This window comes from Rhyacophila brunnea, unplaced genomic scaffold, assembly GCF_057557595.1.
Source record: "Rhyacophila brunnea isolate RB1 unplaced genomic scaffold, BYU_Rbru_1.0 scaffold_3, whole genome shotgun sequence".
Classification (NCBI taxonomy): Eukaryota; Metazoa; Arthropoda; class Insecta; order Trichoptera; family Rhyacophilidae; genus Rhyacophila; species Rhyacophila brunnea.
In genome coordinates this window covers 21,278,707-21,306,110 of record NW_028232965.1, presented here as the reverse complement: position 1 = coordinate 21,306,110, position 27,404 = coordinate 21,278,707, and the positions used below count along the sequence as shown (strand labels likewise).

The 27,404-nt window shown below is 33.4% G+C and overlaps 2 protein-coding genes across 13 annotated transcripts in view; one reads left to right on the top strand and one right to left on the bottom strand.

Moving 5' to 3' along the window:
* The first annotated feature begins 322 nt into the window (after nt 1-322).
* Taf11 (TATA-box binding protein associated factor 11) lies at nt 323-5,870 on the top strand. Its single transcript, XM_085952284.1, has 5 exons — nt 323-728; nt 4,174-4,278; nt 4,368-4,602; nt 4,801-4,985; nt 5,498-5,870. The coding sequence occupies exons 1-5, from the start codon at nt 638-640 to the stop codon at nt 5,629-5,631; spliced, it is 750 nt and encodes a 249-aa protein (XP_085808410.1). The 5' UTR covers nt 323-637; the 3' UTR covers nt 5,632-5,870.
* A 15-nt stretch (nt 5,871-5,885) lies between these two features.
* The window catches only part of LOC147068047 (uncharacterized), a 36,863-nt gene continuing 15,344 nt past the window's right edge, over nt 5,886-27,404 (bottom strand). For 5 of the 12 annotated variants that reach the window (XM_085952273.1, XM_085952278.1, XM_085952277.1 and 2 more), the window contains exons 2-10: nt 24,695-24,757; nt 23,406-23,495; nt 20,155-20,295; nt 16,473-16,621; nt 16,123-16,331; nt 15,845-15,945; nt 11,072-11,159; nt 8,386-9,945; nt 5,892-8,008 (exon numbers count right to left, since the gene is read on the bottom strand). In XM_085952273.1, coding sequence (XP_085808399.1) covers nt 7,612-8,008; nt 8,386-9,945; nt 11,072-11,159; nt 15,845-15,945; nt 16,123-16,331; nt 16,473-16,621; nt 20,155-20,295; nt 23,406-23,495; nt 24,695-24,757 — 2,798 coding nt within the window. In that variant the 3' untranslated portion in view covers nt 5,892-7,611. Of the gene's footprint in view, nt 8,009-8,385; nt 9,946-11,071; nt 11,160-15,844; nt 15,946-16,122; nt 16,332-16,472; nt 16,622-20,154; nt 20,296-23,405; nt 23,496-24,694; nt 24,758-27,404 lie in introns of all 12 variants that reach the window. The other 7 variants (XM_085952282.1, XM_085952280.1, XM_085952279.1 and 4 more) reach the window with 3 other exon arrangements.

Here is a 27,404-nt window from a genome sequence, read left to right as displayed (position 1 = left end):
CAGATGGTGGCCGATCTCCGCTAGGGGATGGCACAATAAGAAGAAGAATAATTATTGAGATCAAAATCAAAGTTGAGAGCTTCTTTTAGCTGTCAGCAAAAATAAAAAGTTTTGCCAGGAAATTTATGGAAAATTAATCAAAGCATCGGGCCAGCGCCATCTTTAGGTTAATAAGATTAGAGAAGATTAATTAATTTAATTCTACTTGAGTCGGTTAATGATCGACTGATATCTTTGGAATACATTGGTTGTGTTGCCATTATTCGTGTTTGTGATAACCATAGACTAATATAATGACAACTGACATTATTTGACATCGACTAATTTTGACATTTAGCTTGATCCTGATAGTTGATATCTTGATAGGTTTTTTAGTTTTGTGTATTTTGGGATGTTAGAGCAGCAGTAAATTGATATAATATTATTTTTTACACGTTTTAACAAGCAATCTTATGAAATTATGATAATTATAAACCATGAACTATGAGTGATTTGAATTTGTATATATAATAAGCAAATAATAATTATCACAGTTGTCCAGATAATTTATTCACAGCTTCTGCATCTAATTTGATACACTCTGGCAGGTTTTCTTACTAAAGTAGGACTATAAAAAATATTACTACTAGCGGTTGACATGGAAAAATACAACGAAAGTATCGGTCAAAATGAGGATAACAAAATTGATGACACTTATTCAGAAAATGAGGAAGAAAGCAGACTTAGAGGTTTTCCCTTTTATTCTTGTGTATTTAGATGAAACTAATGTAAAGATTTCCTGTTTGTCCAGTGTGGGATAATAAGGTGAATATGCCGGAGAGTACTGCATCGTTAATATAAACCAATAGTGCATGTTTTCCGAAAAAATGAATAAGTATATAAGATCGAATTATAAACAGTGCTGTATTAAAAATTAATAACAGACCTAAGAAACACAGACAGTATATCGCCTTAAGCTAGTAGATCCTCTAGTATGCGGATCACGATTATCCAGATTATTGAGTAGGTATCCAGTTTGCATGCCATGATTAAAAAAAAAATCATAAAAAGGTAAAATTCAAAATAAAATGTAGGAAAAAGATTATTCCAGAACTAAAATGGGTTTATTACTATTGTTTGACTCCGAATTTATCATTAATATCTGAAGTACTTTCAAATGCCGTTCTACATGGTGTCATATTAATTTAATTGTATTTATACACATGGTAAACATTCACAATATATAGCCATACAAGACCCTCTCTCTAATCTTATTTCTAACTCTGGCGGAGATGCTTTTTGTTTGACACATTTTTACACTAAAAACGAGCCTTCTTAGGTTGGGTTATTTTTTCATCTCCCCTGATAGAAACTGGTATTCTTCATGATTATCTAGAGCAGTGATGGCGAACCTATGGCACGCGAATGTTTTATTTTGAGGACAAAATCTTGAAATTTATTAAGTGATTTAAAAAAAAAATACAAATGAATATACAGTCGAACTCGGTTATTACGATCATGGAAATAGCGAGATCTTGGATGTAATGAGGAAACATTCGTTCGCATTTTAGTATATGATCTTCTCCATGCATTTATTCACTTTTATAATGAGCTACTTATCAGATATACCGAGCTAAAAATCGTCAAAAATTTTCTTAAAAATGGTAATGTGTCGATCGTTTCAAAACATTTCGACCCTAAGCAATAAAATCTGATCGGACAGGATACCGTCGGGATCGGATTACGTTTATGACACTAGTTAAGTGTCTAAGTACCTACCTAATTAGTATTTTCGCCGACAATATTGAAAAAGTTTCCACGCATATGGTTGAAATTGCATGTAAAAAATCCAAGGTTTGTGAAGTCAGTAGGTACCTACCAGCGTTCATTACAATAAACAACTTCTTTTGTAGTTTATGAATGCCATGCTTGTTTCGGGGAAAAATTCTAATTGTGTATTTTTGTTTGAATTGCGACTTTTTGTGTTATGTGATCGATCATTTAAAAATACCTATTCTCTGATATAACGAGTAACATTTATAACGAGCATCTTCCTCGTAATAACCAAGTACGTACAGGAGGACCTCGACTTTCGCACATAATTGGTTCCTGAAAAGGTGTGTGAATGTTGAATGTTCGAAAGTAGAGGAAGTAAAAAAAATTAAATTGTGTGTATTTTGAAATATTTATTTATCAAGTAAATATAATATACACCCACGGTGGCCGCGCGGCATAAGCGTTGGACTATCATGCCGTGGGTCCCAGGTTCGAATCCTGGGTCTGGCAAGTACACATATTGTTTTTCAATATGTGTGTGAGTCAGGGTATGGACCTAATAGGTTGAGCAAGTGGCTGACATCCATTTCTCGTAAAAAAAAATCTGTTAATACAAAACCTCTACTCTGTGGAGGCCCATATGATCCTATTAGGATCGGACATGGTCGAAAAAAAAAAAAAAAAAATATAAGATGTTTAAAAGACATGTTTAAGTGGGGTTTGCGGGTGTTTCCCTTAAAAAGTTATCAAGAGTTAACTCTTTGCCACTCTTCTTTTTCTTATTTTAAATAAAATATTTTAAATGGTAAATCATTAACTTTACAATATTGCTTAACTGCTGGCACGAAATGTAAAGTGAATCAATCTTTTAATATTAACGCAGTAAACCCAGGCTTTTTTATTTGATTACTGTAAGCAGTTCTTTATCCTTCTCTTTCAATGCTCTGGGATTTTCTGGTTGATAAATTAACATTGGCATCAATTTTAAATCACCAGCCAAGTTTCCACCAAGAAGCAATGTCAATCGGTTTTTAGAAGGTTTATGCCCTGGGGCAACTGATTCTTCCTTAGATAAGAATGTACGACTAGGCATTTTTTTCCAAAATAAACCTGTGTCATCTACATTAAATATTTGGCTAGAGGAATATTCTCCATCTTCAATAATTTTGGATAATGAGGAAATAAATTCTTTTGCAGCATCTTTATCCGCATCAGCCGATTTTCCAGTGAATTTAATATAAACCAACTGTTACTTGCTTGAAAAATCGTGTTAGAATCTTCTTTTTCTAGCCTTCCAATCTTTGTACAAACTAAGAGCCTTCGCTTGAATAATTGAAATATTAAGAGGGACATCTTTTTGATGTTGGTCGTCGATCCATCATCATCAGGGGCGCGACAACCCGGTGTGGGTCCTGGCCTCCCACAACAGCTCCCTTCACCTGTCCCTATCCAGTGTGGCCGCTTTCCAATTTGGTACCCCCAGAATACGGCAGTCACTGGCAGCTCCATCTAACCAGCGAATCTTTGGCCTTTCTCTTCTTCTACGTCCTATTGGATTGCTGGACATCACTCTCTTTGCCGGTTAATTGTCATTCATACAGTGCACATGACCTAGCCATCGCAGTCTCCCAATCTTAATTGATTGAACTGCGCTGCAATCTTTGTACAGTCCGTAGAGCTCAGCATTATATCTTCTCCTCCAATTGGTGCCATCCCTGATCGGTCCATATATACGGCGGAGAATTTTTCTTTCAAAGATGTTCAGGGCTCGTTCAGTTCGCAGAGTTAATGTTGGCTTTACAAGTGTTTTGTAAAGAGTGCTTTTAGTTCGACGAGATAGTAAGCGAAAAACGTAGAAAAATAATATTTCGGAAATTTTGGCACGTAGCCTGATCCAGACGTTATAAAATGTTTTTGAATAACAAATCTATATTAATGATGCGGTACTCCTGGCATGCAATGTCATGTTTAGTTGTTTGGATTTCCCTGCACTTTACAAAGTCGAATTTAATCCTCGCTTATACACGTTAAATTCATATTGGTTATATTGGAAGCGTTTGAAGCAAACGATTTATTTGCGGAGGAATCAGGCATCCAGGAGGTCCACCGTTGATTGAGTCTTTCAAGAGATGGGGGTTGCTTAGCCTAGATGCCTACCATTTACATGGCCATACCTTTCCAACCTTATCATTACTTTGAACTGTGTCTCATCTGCCATCTGGTATCCATAAGGCTTTCTTGTTTTATCCGACATACATGTGGAGATATTATGTCGGTTATCTTTCCTTGTGAACTAGTAAATGACAAAAAATATATACATTTTTAAAATGAAAATGATTTGTACCTATAGGGCCTCTCGGGGAAACATTATTTCTTAATATATTATTGATAATTAATAATGTAGTAATATTTTTTTAGATGAAGACTTAGCCCGCGACCTCCAACATAGCGACTCCAACGACGAATCTCAAGATGTGCCCTTAGAAATAGAAGAAAGCTTGCTCAGAGACAATGACGATCTCGGTATTAATACTTCTCGAAAAATGTTTTTACTGTTCGTTTTTTATTCAAGTAAAAAGCTAATTAATCACTATACTATTTATATTTTTTAGCAATTCAAAATGATTCAGTCGACGATCTAGAGATGTCTGACAAATGTGAACAGGATGAGAAATCTGTCACTTTTATGGTCAACGAAGATGATAAGGTATTGCCGCAATATGAAGATGAGTATACAAATCAGTTCATAGGGAAGCATAAGTCTCACGATGAATCTCTCATCAGTGAAAGAGAGAGAGAGAAGAAGAGCAAAAAGGAAATCGAAGAAGAAGAAAGGGAGAAAATGCAGTAAGTGTTTATTTTTTCAGTATCTATTTCTCCTTCTTTTGGTTGATATTTTGTTACTAATTTAAGAACCTCAGTTTCATGGAATAAATTGTAATGTGGACTTTTTAATTTAAATGTATTTGGATTTCATTTTATCGATGACAGTTCCTTTAAGTTTTTGTATTTTTTGCAATTTATAAATGTAATTTTATTTTAAAGGGTACTTGTCTCTAATTTCACTGAAGAACAACTTGATCGATATGAGATGTATAGACGAGCTGCATTTCCCAAAGCTTCCGTAAAAAGGTTGATGCAAACTATTACAGGTTGCTCCGTTGGACAGAATGTAGTTATTGCCATGTCCGGAATTGCCAAAGTTTTTGTTGGAGAAGTAGTTGAAGAAGGTACGTGTCTAAATTTTTCACTGAATAAAGTTTTCCCTACAAAAGTAGTATATCCATTATTTCATTTTCTTAGGTGTGGGGTTTTTAATTCCAGGATCCCGCTAGATATTCTAAGTTTAAAAGTGCTTGAATTTGAATACTGCGGTTTCATTAATTTGTTTTTATTGTGTAAGTTATTAAAGATGTGTAATGAAAAGAAAATAAGATTCTATATTTAAAAACCATTAAAATCTTCAGAAGTTACAATTTTACTTGTTGAAATGTCATATTTATTTGATAATATCAACTTTCTGATTTTACGAGTTGGTTGTCTATATTCAAATTATTTGTATTTATGAAGTGAGAAGTTTGTTATGGGTATTATAATAAATATAATTTTATAGGAATTAAAATAATATGGATCCCTAAATCTTCCAACTGAAAATTCTTTTAATTAAATTATTAAATTAATTAAATTCTTATTTTAAACTGAAGATTAATAATAGCAACTAGACTAATATGTATTGTTATAGCTCTGGATGTGTTGGAGCAATCGGGAGAAGTGGGAGCAGTTCAACCGAAGCATCTCAGGGAAGCTGTGCGCAGATTACGTAACAGACATGTGATACCCTCTCGCAAAGCGCACAGGAGTCTATTCAGATTATAAGTTATTTCCTGTAAGGCCTCAAAACAGTCGTCTATGCCCTTTCATTCCAGTATAGCAGCACAGCGGCACAAACATGATAAATCAACAAAAACTCTTGTTATATCTTCACAACCCTTCGAAGAATTTAGAAGTTAGACACATTCTAAATGTCACAAAAATTAGAAAGTTGTAATTATTATAAACATGAAAACAATATTATCCTTTGAACAATTATAAAAATAAACCACTTTTATGAATTATTTAATTTTTTATTTAAGTACAAGAATGGCAAAAGCTTGACTTGAAATGTTATAATTATAAAAGTTAAAAAAATCAGTCTTGTTAAAAATAATGGCCCAAACTTTTATGTTGGAATGGTAACTAGAGTTTGATAAATCAATCAAATTAGTATGTTAGAATCGTCAGAAATAGTAATTTGCTGGTATATTTAATTACATAACATTATTACTAATTTTTGTAAAATATTAAGCTCGTATATTTATTTTATAAAACTCAATTTACTAAAAAAATGTATAATAGAAAAAATCGACAATAAAATATATTTTGTTTATATTTTATTTCGTTGATCACCATAATTTTCTGTATGGACGGGGATAGCAATATAATAATAAGCATGTACATATTAGAATTTTGCAGAAATTACCTGCGTAACAAAAATTGATTTGAAATTTAATTGAATCCCATATCATCATATTCTATATTTTTGTTATAAATTGACTGTTTACATTAACTTTTTTGAAAGTATTAAATATATATTTTTTAAGTGGACAAAATAATGATTTTTAGAACTCGAGTAGTTCAAATTCTGTATCGATTTGAATGAAATCAAACAATGAACAAAATCAACATGCTCATATAACATACCCATCAGAAAGGCATTTATATGCTTTATAAAATAACATCACGATAATTTCTTATTAAATAAATTATAAAAGAAAATTACCATATTTAGTAAACATTAGCAATATGTACATAATGAGAAAACATTACATACATACAAATAAATATAGTGTTAACAAAACAATTACGTACATTAAATTATATATGTACTCAGTTTTCCATTTCATACAAAGAATATAACAATTGAAGTCGTACGAGTAAAAATCATTAGCTCTGCTTCTTTTTTATCAATTCGTATGTCATTGTTGATTTCAACAATAGATCCAATATTCATTTCTAGATTGTTACTCTGTAGTAATATCATTAGGTACATACATATTATTTATTATGTTGCAATATTGGTAGTTAAGCACTGAAAAAGTGAACAGTAAATAATTTTAAGACAATCGAAATTTAAAAAAACCAACATGTATCCAAAACCTTTCTGTGGGCTCGTACAATAATATTAAAAAGATAATACCGAGGTCTTCCTGTGTTACTAATTCGCTAAACAATAAGGAAATACATGCTTTAAAAATTGATCCTGTTGTAAGTAAATGGGTTATGAAATTTCCCAATTCCAGTGGAGTATGAATATCTACTGGATAACAGAAATTTATAAAGTCATGCATAATATAATAAATTCATTTACAATATTTTAATGAATGACGTTTTAAAGAGTTTTGAAATAATATTTTTCCTAATGGATTTAATTTATGCTTTTAAATATCGTTATTGGTCCCGACACTTTTTGATTTGACTATCTTTCACTGTATTCACGAGTGAAAGCAAATTTCCACGTGGGATCATAAAGATGTGACGCATAATATAGTCTAGCGAATTTCAAAATATCTTATATAGTCGTCTATATAGGAAAGTTGAAAGAGGTGTTTATGAATAATGCTCAACCATCGAATAAGAAAGGAAGAATTAATTTCAATCAAATTTTAAATTAACATTACATCTCGAGTAGGATTTTTTTAGCACCTAGGGTAGGGTTATTTTATCATGTGTACATTAAAAAAAATGATATCAGAAAACGCCGATTTGTGCAGTGAATTTACATTTTATGAAAAGAATACTATATCTAAGAAGAAAGTTTCACATTATTAGTCTTCTGACTCCGCATTCGATGCAGAATTTAGCACTATCCATAGGAAATTTGCACCCGCATTCGTGACAAAACTTGGAAGCGCGCGTGGCCGCCGACATTATACTGGAACACGTCCTGGACATAGGCAGCATCATAGAAGGCAAAGAGGCGTCCGATCCGCTGGAACTCAGCCGCCTTTCACTCCACAGCCGGAGAGAGTCCAGGTCTCTGTCCCTCGTGGGCGAAGGGGAGTTGCGCTCGCGCTGCGGTGATCTTGACATTTTCTTCTCTTCGTAGAGCGGAGAGATGGGAGATCGAGGTGTGGGCGATATCGAGTATGATTTGTGTGGTGACGCAGCCCGAAGGACGGTCTGACCGGATGGAGACGAGCGGTTTAAGCTACTCCTCAAAGTTAAGAAAAACCGATATCAGATATGCGTTAGATGTAATCTTTGAAATGGAATTAAAAGATTTATCATATTTTGGACATTATGTCTGTCCATAACAATTGGACAAGGGTTTTGGATAAAATGAAAAATGTCAGAGTAAGAAACTGAAAAAAGTCCTCGTATGTGTAAATCAAATAAAATTCCAATATACCCGCCATTAACATTATTTTGGCTATGGAGCAAGTGGCATGCGGTGATTGAACATGATATAGCGGAAAATTAGATTCACTCTCATGCGGTGCACGCGCTTGACTTAAAGGAACGAAAATATGAAAAACTTCACAGGTACACATGGTTTTATAAAAAGAAATACAAATTTATGTGAATACTAACCTTCCGTAGGCAGAGTCAGATACAGACTTTGAACCAGATTTATTGCTGTAGTTGTCTGGAGACGTCTCTCGACTGGGCGCTCTGTCCCTGCTCGGTTGCGCGTTCCCATCACATTTTATGTCATTCAATTTGTATCTTTCAGAATTCTTATTATGGGCTGACAGTTTATAACTGTATTTCTTGGAGGTCTCTTTGGGTGGGGACTTGCTGACTCTGTCGATTTGAGAATGCGCAGAAGTCTTGAGGGCGCACAGTTTGTCAATGTCTTTGAGTGAGCGCATTATGTCATCCTCCAATTTTGACTCGTCTTCTTTGTAATGGTTGTTAATTACTTTTTTGGGAATAGAATTATCATCATTCGGCTGTGGAGTATAGGAGGAATTGGATCGGGTCACGCGCACAGGACTGACGGAATCGCGCAAAGCGTTATTAGAAGAAGAGCTAAAATTTAAAGAGATGGACTTGTTAAAAACATTCGCTCTATTTGTTTTATTATTTAGTATTGTTGCGGATTTATCATTCCTTTTTCTAAAATCTAATCCGTCTAACGAATTTTTTGTAGTGGCCCGGTAAGTATTTTTCCCGAAACGATTGTTGGGCGAGGACTGTTCGTCGAAGGAAGACATCAATTCTTCCAAATCGTTGTAGAGTGAGTCTTCATCTTGCGTGGAAAACTGCGATGTGGTCATGCTTTGTTCCAATGATACCATTATTTTATCGTATTGTGCACTCAGATCGTCAATAGTGGGAGTGGTAGATTCATCATTATCGTAATTAAAATTTTGATCACGGGAATCTTTGTCGAAATTGTTGGATGTTATTTTAGCATCATCGGTGAACGAATCGAAGATGACGGGCGCGTGTTCCGAGGCGAACGACTCTGAGCTGCTTCGCAATTCTGAATTATCCAACAGCTTTTGCACGCTCAAAGGAATTTTATCATTTATCAATCTAGGATCAATGAATGATTCTTGAGAAGAAGAGAGATTATTTTTAACAGCGCTGGTCAGAAGACTGTTAGAATTCAGATCGTGTTTTTTATTAGCAATATTTTCTACGGGTTCCAATTTTATAACGCGGTGCTTTTCAGTGCGATTGGGAAACCTAGAAAGGGAATCGTTATTGCGGTTCGGTGAAATACTTTTGTCGGTTGATGCGTTGCTGTTCCTTGATTTGGGAGAAACATTACTGTTGCGAGTGTTTGTTTTTCGCGGATCATTTTTACTCACAGAGCGATCAGATTTTGTATTTGGATGCATCATCGATTTGTACGGCGAAGGAGTAATTTTTCCTTTGTAACTATATTTGCTATTAGCCGTATTTCTAAGAGAATTTTGTCTATTGAAATAAGGGGACAGGGTATTGTTGCTGTATGAATTCACATTTTGAATTTTTGGCGGGGAGGGTGAGAAATATGGTTTCGGAGAGACCGGGAATGGAGATAATTCTTTTTTATAGTCATTGGAAGGAGATTCTAGTTTCGTCAGATTGGTATTCGATGACATGAGATTCATCATTTGCCGCTTAGCTGATAAAAACGGGTCATAGTTGTCATCGAACCTGAAATATTTTTACACGTAAGGTATGATTAATTTATCATTTTCAATCTTCACTACTTTTAGATTAAAAAATTAAAATTATACGCCATCTTAAAGCAGTACAAGTGCACAATGGAAAATGATGAGATGTTTTTACATTAAATTTTAAAATAATTGGTCACAAATTAATAAGTTACTACAATTTTGAAAAACTTATCATGCAAGTGATATATTCTATATAGTTTGTGACGTGCGATTGAAATTTCAACGCAAAAACATAACATGTACGTAATACAATATAGTAAGTAGGCTTTTTAAGTAAGTATTATTAATTCTGAGTATCTGGAAAATACAGAGTTACAATTCGATCATGGTTTAACTCACAGGAACTGATTTTCTACTGGATCTTTGTTTCATCAACTATAATGATCATAATGAAAAGAATTTGCATTTACATAATATTACAGAGGTGAATTATCATTAGTGACAATTCGCAAAGTTCATGTTGATCATCATATTGTGTACTAATCTTCAATATGCCAAAAATATCTAAATATATATGTTTGCAATTCAAGTATAGAGCTTATAATCATGATTTTTCATCCTGAGAATTCTCAAGAAATTATCGATGAGCATCTTACCACATGTATATTAAAAAAATTATGATTGGACGGAGTTTTTCCCAGAGTTTTTTTTTAGGAAACACATTAAAAAAAGTCCTTGACAATGATTTTGAACTGATAGGTTGATAGGTATCTTGATTTCCTAGGTAAAAAAAAGCAATTCACCCGGACCCTGAAGGAAATTCACAAACATTAGCTCACCGTAATTCTCGAAAAATCAATAAACATTTCGAATTCTTGAGAATCGAAGAATGTCGAGATTTCACAAGCTCTACTCGACTATGAGTGAGCTGTCAACAAATATGTGCAAAAGGTTTTGCAAACTGAGGATTTCTTTTTGCTGACAAAATCTTTGTCATGTTTTCAAATTTTATAATATGCCTGCCGATCAAACCACGTATGTTTCTGAGGTTAAGTGATAAAATTTTCAATAAGAAGAATCTTACATTCTCAAAGCATGTGTACGATATGAAAAGAAAAAATGAATATGTACTTATTTGTAATAATATTCAAATAAATTCTTACCTAGGTTTATTGAGGTTCTTTGGCGAATACGGTTGGGTGTTGCGAGTAGTTTTTTTTATTATCGGCAAATGTTGCGAGTCAAATGCATCTGTAATCATAATTCATAATATGATTTTATTTAAACATAAAACAAATCAATCAACTTAATTGCTATGGAATATTATTTAGCAGTCTCAAATGTAGTTGTGGCCATAAATAAGTACTCATATAGCAGAGGTGGAATTACATAATTCAACAAATTCTATGTAAGTACTAGAGGTGGGAAAACTGGTTGATTTTGAAGACTAAGTATACTTACTACCTGTATCAAAAAATACTTAGTATCGAAACTTGTTCCAAAATACTTACTAGTATTTGGAATATTATATAGAGCGTTTGGCGTGCGTATGTGACGTAAGTCTCATACTCAACTGGAACTAAAACTAACTCCATATTAGTATTTGAAATATCGGCTTCAATAGAATCGCTAAAAATGCACTGAGCTCGGCTTTTAGAAATGTCCCATTTATTACAAACACATTTTAAATTTATGAGTTGTTTTTCTGTTAGGTTATAATATTCTTGTTAATATAAAATGAATAAACAATGATTTTTTTATTTATTTTAAACATGTTTTAAATGGTCATAACAAGCCTGTGCTTCATATCACCAATGTACTGCTACACAAAATTTATGACCTATTGTTTATAATAAATTAAAATATACTTGTATTCAAGTGCTATCTTGCTCGCGCGCATTTAATGTCAATAGTGTTGAAAGTCTACCAACTGGCAAGCGACTGGCGATTATATCATCACAAGTTTTTTGGAACAAGTTTATTGGGCCACACAAACTGAGTATGGGTAGTTTCATCCGAGACTTGAGTACACAAACTGGTGACAGTTTCCAACTCACCTCTAGTAAGTACATTATCATATCATTCCTTCACAACTTGTCGAAACATAAATTGAAGGTGACTCAAATGCTTCTAATGTTTTGAGACAGTCCTTGGACTACCGCACCATCACATCATCACACGAGATCGCGGTAGGGCAAGGATGTTCCAAATTTTGCAGGTCGGGCTCTCATATCCAGAGACATCAGTCATCATACATTCCATAGTTTTACAAATAGGACACGCGTAGAATGATTTATGTCGTTTGCTTGTTGGTGAATTTACAATCTGCTTGTAAACTCGCCCAGTGTCATCATCGAACAAGCTAACAAGCAGATTGTAAACAATCTACTGAGAAAAGTTGAAAGCCGGTCAACTTTACATGCTACACGCTGGTGTGTGGGCCTACTGCGTCTGCGTAGTAGAGTGATATTAGCGACCTCCCGGTAAAAAACGAACTACTTGATACATCCTGTCAAAATAGTATCAAAAATGATGGTTTCAACTCGCTAGCTTGTTGGCTTCTGAGTGAGTGGAAAGTTTTGTGTGTCATCATCACAATCGCACCAGCTGACTCGCCCGCTTTTAAATTCACCAACAAGCAGCTTGTAAAGTAGCTCAACGTCACTGAGACTTAAGTCGCATTGCGTGCCTTGTATAGAAATATGAGTAGCGGGGGTCTCATATATGTTTCAAATAACTGCACCTTTGTCCCCTGCACTGTTTGGAACAACCTTAATCTACCGCACCTTTATATCACTGGAACATGGGCGCGGATGAGGGACCGCGGTGAGAAGGTTCCAGAGAGTGTAGGGGTGACTCCAGATGGCGAGTATGTGATTAGTATTAAGGCTTGCAAACATCTAGTTTAGAGGTTTGTAAGTATTTGAAAAATTATCACATTAAAATAAAAGGGTCAAAATTAACACCAAAAGAAATTTACTTAAGTATGTATGATCTTTCAGAAAATATTTAGTCATGTTGAATGGTTTCCAGGGAACGTATTGTTGTGTTTATTTTAATTGATGTATGATATAGTTATAATCACTTACTCCGGAAGTACAGAATGTGTCATTGTAAATGCGACCTTGGTGATCTCTACTAACAATAAGTTGAAATACTTTTATATTTATTTTAATGTAAAATATTTCTTAACATTCGACTGGATTTTATGGAATAATTATTGATAGATACAATATAACAATATTTTTTATGAAAAATAAAACTATAATAGATATTTTTTAAGTTACAATATTGACGTAGGAATATTTATTTTGTCCGTACATGTCCGTAATTATTCTTCATTGATTTTTAAGTTAACTATCGATCAGACATTGACAGTAAAAAATGATCAAAATCATACACATCATCAAATCCTTCCATCAATCCAGAATTGGTAACACTGTCACAAAACCTCATCCGGAATTGGATAGGGTTGAGGTCCTAACTCCGTTTTTTACTCAACTTCATACTACAGAAGCCGACACCACTGAGTATAGTTATGCGATCTCCAGTATACGTATGGTCATTTGACAATTCCATTATCCCATAGATAATTGACAGGTACATTGCAGTTCTACTGGCTTTGGTCTTAAAATCAATGCATAGAAAACCAACGACATTTGAAACTGCACTGATTCGGACCAGTGATGGACAAAATATCAAGACAGTCAACAATTTCAGGTATCTGCCGGGTGTTACATTATGGGAGATAAGGAGCTTTCTACACGAATTGGAATTGCTGGAACAATATTAAACTCCAATGTGAAAGCGGTACTAGTAGCTGCTGTGCTTAGTGAAAACCATGTGCAGCTTGGTTAACGTTTGCACATTCTGACACAACTTCTTTGGGTTAATGAACAGTGGCATTTTACTAAGACTAACTGACCATATATGTACAAAGGTTAGAGAACAGATCGACACCTACGTATAAGGTCGGAACAGCAAAATGGTAACTTTTCAGTAGTAAGATTTTAATAAATTTAAATGACACCACAACCCTACCTAACTTAAATGCTGGAATCATAATTTTCTAGTTATACCTATAAAATATTGAATGAATTTTTGATTTTTTTTTCGATATTGTTTTATTGGCTTTAAAATTATTTAATAAAGGCATTCAAGTCAAAATAGCCAAAAACGCAGTTCCATCCTTTTACGTAGGAGATGCTTGCAGAGGATGCACTCCATACTAATCAGTCAATACCTCATTGGCTGTATACCGTTTAATACAAATCCGACTAATGAATGACTCTGAATGTTGTACAAACTCTTAGAAATTGTGTGCACATCAAATCTGTGTAATTAATTAAATATCTTCTATGAGCCCTATGCACAATCGTCTGTCATAATTACAACAAAATTACAACAAAACACTATCCAGAAAGCCGTTCATAGTTATGATCGAGTTGTCTATGGTCCACCAAATCTGCAATAGCTTCGTTCTGTTTTTCTATTGAAAATATTACCATATATAAAAATTCTCTTTTTCATAATTTAGGTAAATTATTTTGTAATTGTTAAACGATGACAAAAATATGAAAAATATACAAAATAAATTCAATAACTATAAATACACAATTAATATTTAATAAAAATGATTAAATGTCTCCGCAATTAGTGAATAATATAAGTTATTTTTTGACCATATTTTTCCCGATACGGTAACACTTGCCGTTGAAATGTCAGATTTTGTCATTTACAATTATTACAAATATATGCCATGATGTGAATAATTATATAGAGTGATTAAAACTAATATTACCATGTTGGTGTGTAGGTAACTAAGTACTTATATATTTCAACTACCTATCTATTGGTTTAATATTACATAAATATCTAAATCTGAATAAGAAAAGTTAATTCATAATTCATTGACACTGACATTTCAATTCGATAATCGGTTTTACTAAATTAAGACATGTACAGAATCAAGAAAGTAAAGGAAAATATGTCGTATTAAATGTCACGGATATTTAATAGTTGTTCAATACCCATATTGAGATCAATTGTTAAATGAATTTGAGTGTATTGGCCGTTTTAAAGACACGTCAATTTATTTTGACAGCAGCTGTCAGTGGTAAATGGCAATACGGAAGGGGGGCAAGGGGGCGAGTTCATAACAAAAGTAATCTATGGTTAAGGATTCCTTATCTCTATAATCTATAGTTAACAGATGGATTTCGGCTACTTACAATTTTTACTGTTATTTTATGGTAAGTACGAATTGAGCATCGCGCTCTATGGTGTTAACTGTCAATTCTTATTAATATTAATCTAAGTGGAATTAGTACTACATATTGTGTTTTATTTTAATTAATGTATTAACAATGTATTTCAACCAAGAATAATAAAATTGGGAGTTAACAGCAAAAAAGAAAAAAATCTACGTGAATTTAGCTAAAGGTCTATCATCCTATAATATGGTAAATCAAAGGATGCAGTAAAAAGTATACAATGCTACAATGGAGAACTCAAAACAGAAAGATACCTCTGACTGTTTTTTGACACTCCTGCTATTTCTTCGACAGTATGTTTATTAAATCGACATCTACACATTGAAATATTATCAAAAAAAACAAAGGGTCAATCATATTGACATACGAACACAACTGTTGTGTGCATAATAATGTAATAGTAAGCAAAAGCGATTGCCAAATATGGATTTACAGCAACCGAAACCCTATTGTCTCCAGAAATATATTTTGACTTATTTTATGCTTTATTCGGTGTAAAGAAGATTCCTTATTCAAATATTATTAAAGTTGTATGGACTTTTATTGTTTTCGCTATACATGGAAAAGAATATGAATTTAGCCGGACTTTTTTCTAATATTTTTTATTGCACTCTTCATGGGACCCAGGATTTTACCTATATGTAGTTATTTTTACCCGCTTACCTAATGTAGATTGATGACTTTCCCCAATTGATGACCTCTCGCTGACCCCTGATTCAACGGATGCCGATCGACTGAGTGAATATTTTTCACGGGTCATGGACCTGAAAAGTAAGTTGCAGATTCATTGATAGAAACTGGTGCAAAATTATTTCATATAGAAACTTATCCTAGACTGACGGGGATGCAAGGTTTTTCAGTGCAATAGATACTGTTTTTAAAATAATGATTTTTATACAATCAAACTATTATCTATTTAATATGAGATTGAAATTAAATACCTTCGACTCTTGACCGGCGGCGCTCTATAAGAGGTTCTTGCCATGAGTCGTGAACGAGCTATGCGGACCTCTTCAGGACTGCCACTGCAGCCGGGGGCGGCGGCCAACTTCGTGCGAGCTGCACACCAGGCCACGTGCCGGTCAAATGCACGCGCCCCGAACCCGCGCCCACAGTGCGGACACTGACAACTCTCCGTTGCCGCCAATAACTGCAATTTAGTGACATTATATCAGCCGAAACTAAAGTATGTTAATAAAAACAAAACAAAAACACATTGAAAAAATCTTTTAAGATACTCCAAAAATAATTTGTGGCATATGATTTGCAGAGAACAGCTGATTAATCTCACCTTGCTATGAACATTACGAGGACTCGGTTGTTTGACTTTGACGGACATTTTTGGTATCACCGGCGGTGTTCTTTCTTTTTCTTTTTCCAAAAATGGACTATGCTCCGGCAGACCAAAATTCTTTGGCAAATATTGGGCTAAATCAGTTCCTAGGAAACAAAAATACAATACAAATTAAAACCCTACAACAAATTGTCAATCAAGTATATAAATAAATATCTTGGTAGGTAATCAAATAATCTTCACATTTCAGCTGTTTTATTACAAAAAAAAAATGAATATGTTCAATAAAGAATTTTGCATTTCATTGTTGACAAAAAATAAATTAGCTGTCCGGTACTGCTTCTTGTGGGAGCAAACAAATGTGGTGTGGGGCTTGCTATTTGGTAGTGAAAAATAAAATTAGTATAGCGAAAATTTTAAATTTCGGTTTAATTATTATAAACAAGTGGAATATTATTGTCATATTATGTCAGCATTAATACTTAATTTGCAAATAAGTTAATAAGCAGCTTGCCCACTCCGCAAGCAAACTTGTTAGATGCGCCATTTTTAGATCTATGTATAACAAAAAATGGAACGATTGGCAAGGGAAACATGTTGCAAATTATATGTAGAAGTAAAAAAAACTTATTATAGAAAGGAATGCACCAGGGATAAAACATATTTTGTTTTAGCACAGTCATTTCATAGTGAATATTAGACATTTAAAATAAAAAGTTTAAGTAAGTGTATCGACTAAGCAAATTTTCGCAACCCCCTGTACCAACCCATATGCTTATTTTAGTTTGAAAATACACATGATAAAATTATCATTTAAAATACTTTATTTGTGGAGATATTTAAAGACATAATTATATTAATTATAATAGATGGGTATCTGAGAAAATGAATATTTATTTTTTGTTCACTAAGCTTTGCATGTGTATTTTTATGGAGGTAGAGAAGCTTCTGATATTTCGTAATGGGACAGGGCTGGAAGCACCTCCAACTATATGCACATATAATATAATTAGCCACTAAAGTCAATTACACATTACATTTACTTGTTTTGACAATCGGTCATTGAATCAATAATGTCTATAATGTAATTCAAAATTAGTTTTGGTGTGACAAAAATGATAGATACATATATATATTTATCATCATCCGCCTGGGTCGATCCACTGCTGTTGGTGGTCACCCCCAGTTCCTTCCACTCTTCTTGGTCCCTAGCTCTTCACTGCCATGTGCATCCATCGAACATGATGAGTTTGTCGATCCAGCAGGTTTTAAAGCACCCATGTGGTTGATTAGTGCTGCTTGGGTTTTAATGTATGACGGCATTTGTCCTGCCGTTATCCATTTGTCTGACTCATTGAGATCTCATTCTTTTAGCGACCTCTATTACATTATATACTCTTGTATACCCTTTTATTCATTGGTACTTTTTACAGTCTTTCTGCGTCATGCCCAATATGCACCTCGCGCTATTCGTGGCTTTTGAATTTCTCTTACATTAAAGGTGCATGTTTCACATGCATATGTGAGCACTAGTAGTACACCAGGGCTCGAAATGGACCGGAACGCACCGGAGCGCCGTTCCGGTTCGTAAAATCTCTAAAATTATCGCTCCGTCTCGTGGACATATTAATTTGACAGTGAGATAGATTTGCCATTTAACGTTAAAATCTAAAAGTTTGTCCACACTGGTAACCTCATTAAATTTTACGATAATTATCAAAATTTGTTTGACCAAAAATTATTTTAATCGAAATTTAATGAGGTTGCCAGTGTGGACACTGCATAACACACTTATTTTTATATAATACGCAACCAATTAGATAACAATGTTAACATTTTCACAAAATATTGAGCGCTCCGGTTCGTAAAATATTCTATTTCGAGCGCTGTAGTACACATTGGCGGAACACCATGCGTACTGGAAGATACTATTTAGGCGTCCAATTCCGTTCTATGCTAGTTTGGTTCTGTGAGCAAGTTCATCATACATATCTGTGTCAATAGATATTTTTTGTCAAAATAGTTGTTGACAAGCTCGATTTGAAAGCCTTAGATGAGGAACATTTTTATTGTCAGCAAAGCAGTTTATCATTACTTTTGTCATCGAGACATTTATCTATAAACATTCTTTGCCATTTTCATTTGCAGGCTCTTGCATCCTGTCCTGAAGGTCATTTGTAAAGACAAGATGTTAAACATATATCTCTTAAAGTTCCGGATTTCTTCCATGAATCTAGGGTTAGCCTTGATTTAAAATTACAAAAGATGGTTGCCAATAGAATTTCAAATAATTGCTCAAATAAATTGTTGTTTCTTTCGCGTTGTAATTGCATTGGTAGGTTAATCAGGAAAACTCACTGCTCAAAATGTGATAGTGTTGGTTCAAGTCCTATTCGGTACAAAGTTTTCTAGCACTTTTTCTAATAGATGTTTCTAATGTTCCAAATTATGTATTTTCAATAAATTAAGTTTTGTTTTTACATTTACATTCATCATCAGCCTGAATCTATCCACTGCTGGATGAAGGCCTCTTCAAGCTGCTTCCACTTCTCACGGTCCTGTGCGTTGCGTTGCCACGTACTTCTGCAGAATTTTATCATTTCATCGATCCAGCGGCCTTTAGGTCTACCTTGCGGACGTTTTGTACTTCTTGGATACCACTGGATGACTAGATTTGTCCAACGATTATCTCTTCTTCGAGCTACGTGTCCAGCCCATCTCCATTTAAGGCTTTTAATAAACTCTATTACATCGCAAACCCTTATCTGCTTTCTTATACACTCATTCCTTTTTTTTGTCCTTCCGCGTTATGCCGAGCATGCACCTATCCATATCACGTTGTGCTACTCTAAATTTCTGGATCTCTCTTTTACTTAGGGTCCATGTTTCACACGCATATGTGATTACGGGAAGCACACACTGGTTGAACACTTTGCGCTTTAGGCACAGTGGAAGGTCACTTTTGAAGACATTATTCAGGCGGCCAAAAGCACTCCAGCCTAACTTTACTCTGCGAACAATTTCATCAAGTATACATCCATCGTTAGACACTTTTTGTCCCAGATAGATGTAGCTTTTCACCTGTTCGAGCTGAGTGCCATTGATGAGGATCTCTTTTTGGCCCGCAAAGCAGTTGAACATGACTTTCGTCTTTGTTACATTTATTTTCAAACCTACTTTGTTGCTTACTTCAGCGAGTTCCTGCATTCTGCTTTGGAGGTCTTCTGAGTCTTGCGAGAAAATTACTATGTCATCGGCAAAGCACAGGTATTCTCCATTTATGGGGATCCCTTTGTCATTCCAGTCAAGTTGCCTGAATAAGTCTTCAAGGGTAGCTGTAAATAGTTTAGGTGAGATTGTATCACCTTGTCACATTTACATTAGTAATGGAAAAATAAATGATTAGACACAAAGTAAAATTTACAAATGTAGGTATGCCACAATAACTGAATTACAATTCAAAAATACTTATATGGTTTGAAGTGAACTACTTAGCTATAATTTATTGTTGACTATTGTATCTGCAATTTTGGCATGTTTACAACCATTGATAAAATATAATGCATTTCAAGGTCAAACTTAAATGCATAATATTTTTTTGCTAACCTACGTTGCATCAGCATGTCCATTAGATTGCATGTGTACATTATAACAATGGCAATTAGGTGAATTGAATTACCTTCTCGCCGTTGCCTAGAGGAATCAAACGCCTTGCGTTTCTTTGTGGCTGTTTTCTGACAAATTTGAGAGTGTTTCAACAAGGAAGCTGGTAAAAAGGTCCGACCACAGATATCGCATGGTGCCAACTCTTCCGATGAACCTGCATTTAAAAAGCATTATAAATCTGATTGACTCACACTTATTAGTAAAAAGTAGAGATATTCATAGAAAATAATAAATTATGAACATGAAATAATGACACATTTTACTTAATAAACATGAGATAATCTAGAGATGCATTATAAAATATTTTGTTGTAAATAAGCTGTTGAGTTTAAAAGCTCTCATTGTATTATAATTGAGATAAGATGATTTCACAATTTTTGGATGCTGTCAAATGGGGGGGTGAAGTCAGTTAGACTGTGGGAAATCAACTATTGTATACTTTTCTAGTCCAGTGGGTCTATTCACTCTGTTCTATACACAAGGCGGGTATCGACGATAGTTAATCATTATTATGTACTTTTTCCGACCATGTCCGATCTTAATAAGATCATATGGGCCTCTACAGAGTGGAGGTTTATATTAACAAATTTTGTTTTTACGAGAAATGGATGTCAGCCACTTGCTCAACCTATTAGGTCTATATTCTGACTCATACACAAATTGAAAAACAATATGTGTACTTGCCAAACCCAGGATTTGAACCTGGGACCCACAACGCCATAGGCCGACGTTTAAGCTGCGCGGCCTTCATGGGTATTATTTATATATTGAGGCAGTTAATTGTTACAATAAGTTAACCGTCTGAACTGTCAAAAAGTGCTATGTTTTAAGAGCACTTCTCTTGAATTTTTAGAGCGAGATAGACAGTTTTGACGGCTAACTTATTGTAACAATTATAATACATAAATATCATAAACTACCGTTGAAAGCCGCCTTGTGTATGGAGTAGACCCACAGATCAAGATACATACATCGGTTCTGTGAACATTGTACTTATATAAACATTACTTCCTGAAAGTTTATGTACATTTCCGAATATTTAACATGTTCTGATACAATTGTCAATATATATTTATTTTTCGGACGGGGATGTAAAACATTGTTCATATACAGATGTTCTTGGTCTGGACTAGGCTTTATCGTACCAATCGAAAGATACATAAATAGTTCATCATAATACCAACGTTTCAAATTTTGACAAGAGGTTAGTACTCTATTATAATTAATATCCTTAATTAGTGTAATAAAGATATATTTTAAAGAACCTACTATGAAGAAATATGCAAAGCAATCAGATTTATTCTTCATATTTTAACTGATAATCTGGTCTGTTGATTAGCAATAACTACCGAAAAAGTGATTTTATGTTAATTGCATGAGCATATTAGTATTGATAAAAATTACTCAGAAAATATGGCAGATATCATATCGCAGTGTTAGTAGGATGGCTGGTTAAATGTGCTAAAATGCGTGTTCATGAAAAAGATATAAATTGTTCATAAACTTGAACATTGGGGTAGAACCGAAAAACGGCTCAGAGATAACAGGCCGGAAAAGGGAAGGCTCTTATCTTTTCTGAAAGGACGTCAATAATTCGAAGAATGGATATCTAAAAATGTTATGCATATTGGGCAGCAGTCAATAACGAATGTGGGACTAATAATTTACTGTGTTTGTTCTGTTTAATAAATGTATTGACCATTTTTGTTACGTCTTATTTATCATGATACCAAAATTATATTTTTATTATGATCACTAGCAGATCACAAATAATCTGTCAACCATAATATGATACAGTAAATTTTGATCTATGGGATCATTATGATGGGGGGTCGATCCAGGACTAAATATTTACCTTTTAGACAATTAAATTTATGCATTTCACAAAAACAATGATTTTTCAACATAGAAGATTCATCTGACAAAAACTGGGTAACTATTGAGAATGTAACCAAAAAAATATTTAAAGCATTGTATCTACCTACCTACTTATCATGAAGGCACATATTTTTAAATGTTCATTAAAAAGGAACAATATTATGCTGCGTGACTTTGTTACTGTAAACGGAACAAATTTGCGCAAGAAAAGTGTATGAAAGTGTGACTTATCATTCATGAAAAAAAAAAGTAATGTTATCGATGTCACTAAGGACGGTGACCACGATCACTCTTCCGATGTATGACGGTGACCACGATCACTCTTCCGATGTATAAAAATACATTCAAATGATATCTAACAATTATTGACACCTGCGCATCTATTCTATACACAAGACTGCTTTCAGCCGCTACGGCAGCTACCTAGGGTAGGTTTGTATCGAAGTATTAGCACTTATTGTAACAATTACAATAAGTTAGTTGTAATTGTTACAATAAGTGCTGTGTTTCAACAGCACCTCTTTTGGCTGTGGTAAATTTTAGAGCAAGATAGACAGTTTTTACTGTTTAGACGGGTAACGTATTGTAATTTTTACAATAAGTGTTAATACTTCGATAAAAACCTACCCTAGATAACTGCCGTAGCAGCCGAAAGCAGTCTTGTGTATTGAATAGATGCGCTGATAAAGATATAAAAAATAACAATTGAAAAGGTACAGAGCTTAAATATGCTTAAATATTTAATTTTTCATACTATGGTGAGGTTCCCAAAAAATATGTGTTTTGTTGATGGATTTCATCCCATAATCTAGTCGAGTATTATTACTTGGGCATAGCTGCATAGCATATGCCCCCTTGCACCCTTAACTCGAAGATTGTGAAACATGCGGGTACAGATAATTTGTACTTAATGACTGTAGAAAACATCATATTGTTGTTAAACAGTTGAAAATAGTAAGAAACTGTAGTTAATTTCTTTCGCTGTTATTTTTACATGGAAAGTCATGGTATAAAATGTTTGTTATTTCTGTGGTTGCAGGGTAAAAGTTCTTAAATCGCGTTTTTATGAAAGTAAGATTTTAATACAAAACATTGAATATAACAATATCAAAAGTTTAATTATACATAAATAATGTAAAAGAAATAAAAAAAAGATACACCAATTAACTTCTGAGTAAAAGTATTTTGAATTTTTTGATTTATTTCAAAACCGATTATCTCAGCTGCAACCAAATTGATTTAAACAATTTTACCCCGAAACCACAGATTTCTTAAGAAAGTTGGACGGTATCACACATTTATTAATGAATCAATTTTTTGTGAAAATGATTCAAATAATTTTAAACTTTGTCTCTTCTTCAATTTATGTATTCATGATACACTTACAGATTTCTTTCAGCTGCGATTTAGAAGGCACATACTCGTAAGTATTCAGTAGATCAAATGTAGGTGCAATGTCAGGTTCGTCTAATGGCCCTGGAGTAGATATTGAAACGATTATTAATATTTTTCAATATAGAAAATTTTGGTTAGTTCACTTATGTTTAAGTAAATGGCAATTTGTTATGGTTCGGCAAGAAAAAATTACGCAGGGGTAGGAATTTTTATAAGACACTTCCATTTGAACATGTAATGTAATCCTCTTAATTCCCTTTTCACCCTCTATAGCAGCGATTTCCAAACTGGGAGTCACGCCTCCCTAGGGAACCACAGACTAGGGCAAAAGGAGGCACGATCAAGATGATGAATTTGGATTGACTACTATTGAAAAGTTAAAAAATGATAGAATTATCATACGATTCTTCATTGAAAAAAAAAATCGGAATGAAACCCTTGTTCAATTTTAGTTGAATCGAAGTGTAGAATATAATACTTCGTCAAGCAAAGCAATGCAAGTAATGTTGCCATTCGTAACATCATATTTTTGCGGAACGGGATTGGCTGAATTATCTCCAATTTGATAAACTTTGTGCTAATAAAATAAACAAGCATATCCATCATATTAAAAATTAATATATTATTATATTATACTTGTAGTAAAATCTTGTTATTATTCTGTCAATTACGATTTTTTTGTATGAATACATTTTTTTTGTCAATTAAAAATGTGTGTGTTATTGTATGTATGAGATAAGAGGGGAGGCGCCAAGATAAGATGTTTTTAAGGGGGTCGTAGTAACATAAAGTTTGGAAACCACTGCTCTATAGCCACTCTCAATAACAAGAAAAAAATTAAATGTCTGTATCTTGCGGATTAGTGGATTTAATGATAATAATAAAAAAAAATCTATAAAGATCCTTCAGAATAAAAGGAAATTATCAAGGTATCATGTTTTAATTTTTTTTTTAAATGTCTATTAACTATATTAAAAAATGAGATTATTGCATTGGTCCATTAAATAATTTAACAATATTAATTAATGGAATTTCCTGTAGTTTTTAGATATTTTCTACATTTTAGTAACTACTTACATTAACGGTTTGCCCGATCTTTAATCTATTAAAATTAGAGGTGGAAATATGCTACAGATCGTTACCTAATCTATTTAATAGGTACACGTATCGGATTGATGGAAAATTAGTGAATTTTTTTTTACTGTATAAGGTTCTGTAGTGAAAGATATAAGACCATTTGATTATTTCATCAATAATTATCTGTAAGCAATTTGATTTACCAGTATCGAGGTCGCCATTAGGACCAATAGCAGGAATCCTGGGAGAATTGCCACGTCCGGTCCCTGCAATATAACAAATTATAAAATGTTATATCTGCCTATGTATATATATTGTAATATCTATGGACAGGTTGTAAAATCACATATAAGTCATGAAATTTCATTTTTCGTTTTATTACTGATAATAAGTCAATACGATTCTGTACATTTGTGTATAAGCACATAGCTCAGATGTTGTTTGGAAAATGTCATATTACGTATCACGTAAGTCATCTCTGGAAAGAAGGGTGGAAAAACACACAAGCCAGACTTGTGATTATTTAAAAAGATATTCATTGGAATGTTGTAATACTGGATGACAATTATTGGCTCAATTTGTGATGTTCTGGTGTTTACACTTTTTTGTGTTCACAAAAATGGTTCTACTCAAGGCCTGAACAAAAACGATGTACGAGTGCGAGTGAGAAAGTATTCGGCACCCTTATAATCTCTGCGACATGCGCTAGAGTAAGATAAAAGGTCTACATAATATGTAAATTTCCAAAAGTATCGCCGGCAAATCGTGGTGAATCGCGAACCTGCGAGTTCGTGTTGCTAAAATTGCTATTTTTTGTGTTAAACATAAAGTCAGTGGTAAATATTTTTAGTTAATTAAATAGGAAAGATAGTTCTGTGTGTTGTATTAAAATATGGTAGCCGTACTGATAAGCAAGAAGATGGTATTACGTTTCATAGGTAAGTTGATACATGTTCGTGATAATTTATTTGTATATTATTATATATTTTAATATCAGTGATCTAGTGTTTCTTTAAAATAACCTAAATTATGGATATCTTTACCTAATGGTTGCATTTTGACAGCTTAAAAATACTATATAACGTAAAAAAATAGAAAATTATATTTTAATTCTGAGCGTCTAGTGCGAGCACTTTGGGCGAGCACTAGCGAAATGGTCTATGGTCTTGAACATTTGTAGACGAATGCGTTCGCTCGCCCACAAACCAAACGCACGGCACGCAGCTTCATTTAGCAATGCAACGGGTGGCGTCTAGATGTATCTATAGTCTATGGTTCTACTGATTTATTTTTGTTTCGACTTATGTTACCCTGGTCATATTATATTATTTTACTTTTTTATAAGATTTATTTCGAATACTGGATCCAAAATAAATGCTTTTGTGGGATTTAAATGTGGACAAGAGGTTCTAATTCTTATTAATTAAATACGAATTTTTGTGGCAGCATTAAGTAAAAAAGAATTTAGAAAACCTACTTTTTCTTGGTAATGGGTAATAAAATATAATATTTTACAAATAAAGTTTTGTGGCATATTTGGAAAACTACTTTGACTGTTATACCCACAAGCGTAATTTGAATGGTGTTGTTAATTCTAGAAATTTGACTTGACGGTGTTGACACGAACACCATTATGATAGAGTTACCATACAAACACCCATTAAAATAAATAAGCTCAATACAGTGCAGGTTAGGCAGTCTGTGATAACTATAACTTGATAGGTGCCAATACTCATGCAATACCCACATCGCAACACTAGAGCCATCACCTCGCTTCCTCTTTATAGTTGTCACAATCTGTCACAGTAGCTCAGTGGTCGGCAACCTACTACCCGCGGGTAATTGAATTACCCACTACAACATTTTGAGTTACCCACCAAGAAAATATGATAATAGTTTAAATTCACAGCTTCAGTGTAAAAAACACACTGTTCTAAAATTATTTGAATGTTGGAAAGGTTTTTGTTTGAAACTGTATTTGAAAATGATATCAAAAGTAAAATATTTAAATATTTTCCATCAATAAAAACACATGAAGGCATTGAAGATGTAGATAAGAATATAATTGTGAAATACGTATATCAACGCAATAAAAACGGAATTTAACGCGAGATTTGAGGATTTAAAGACGTATGGTATACGTATCTTCGCCAGCATCTTGAAAACACAGAACACGATCACATGAACGCAATATCATCATGCTGGGCATCGTCACCACAAAATTTTTCATGCTTAAAATAATAGCATTTAGTTCAACATATTCTTGTTAGGAAACATTTTCTCAGATGAAATGTGTCAAGAATACTATCAAAATCGATCAACACCAGAGAATCTTGATTCCTGTGTTCGACTTACGACAACTACGTATATGTCAAATGTTGAATCAAAAAAAAATTCAAAAACCAAGGAAGCAAGTAATAAAAATATTATATTGATGTACCTACTTAAGTATATGTTTTTATAAAATAAATTTGTACAAATATACGTATTATATTATATATTTTCAATCTATGTAAGTACCTATATATTTTTTATTTTATAAAAATACAAATTGTTCTTTTTAATATTAAAAATTTGTTTCAAACTTTTACCAACTAACCAAATATTTTTTCAAAATTGAATTTTTTTACCCAGTCTTTCAAAAGGTTGCCGACCACTGCAGTAGCTGGTCATACAAAGTCACAGTTTAATAATAAATTAATAATTCACCATAAATACGTATGTAAATTCAATAGTATTGGATAGGTATGTACAATTTAAAAATAAAAAAATATTATAAGATTTAAAAAAAAAATAACACTAGGTTAATGAATGTTGAGTTGGCAAGGTTTTTCAAGTTGTTATCATTGATAGTAATTATTGTGTTTTCTGGTTTTTACTCGCATAAATAGTTTGACGATAAAATTCCAAATT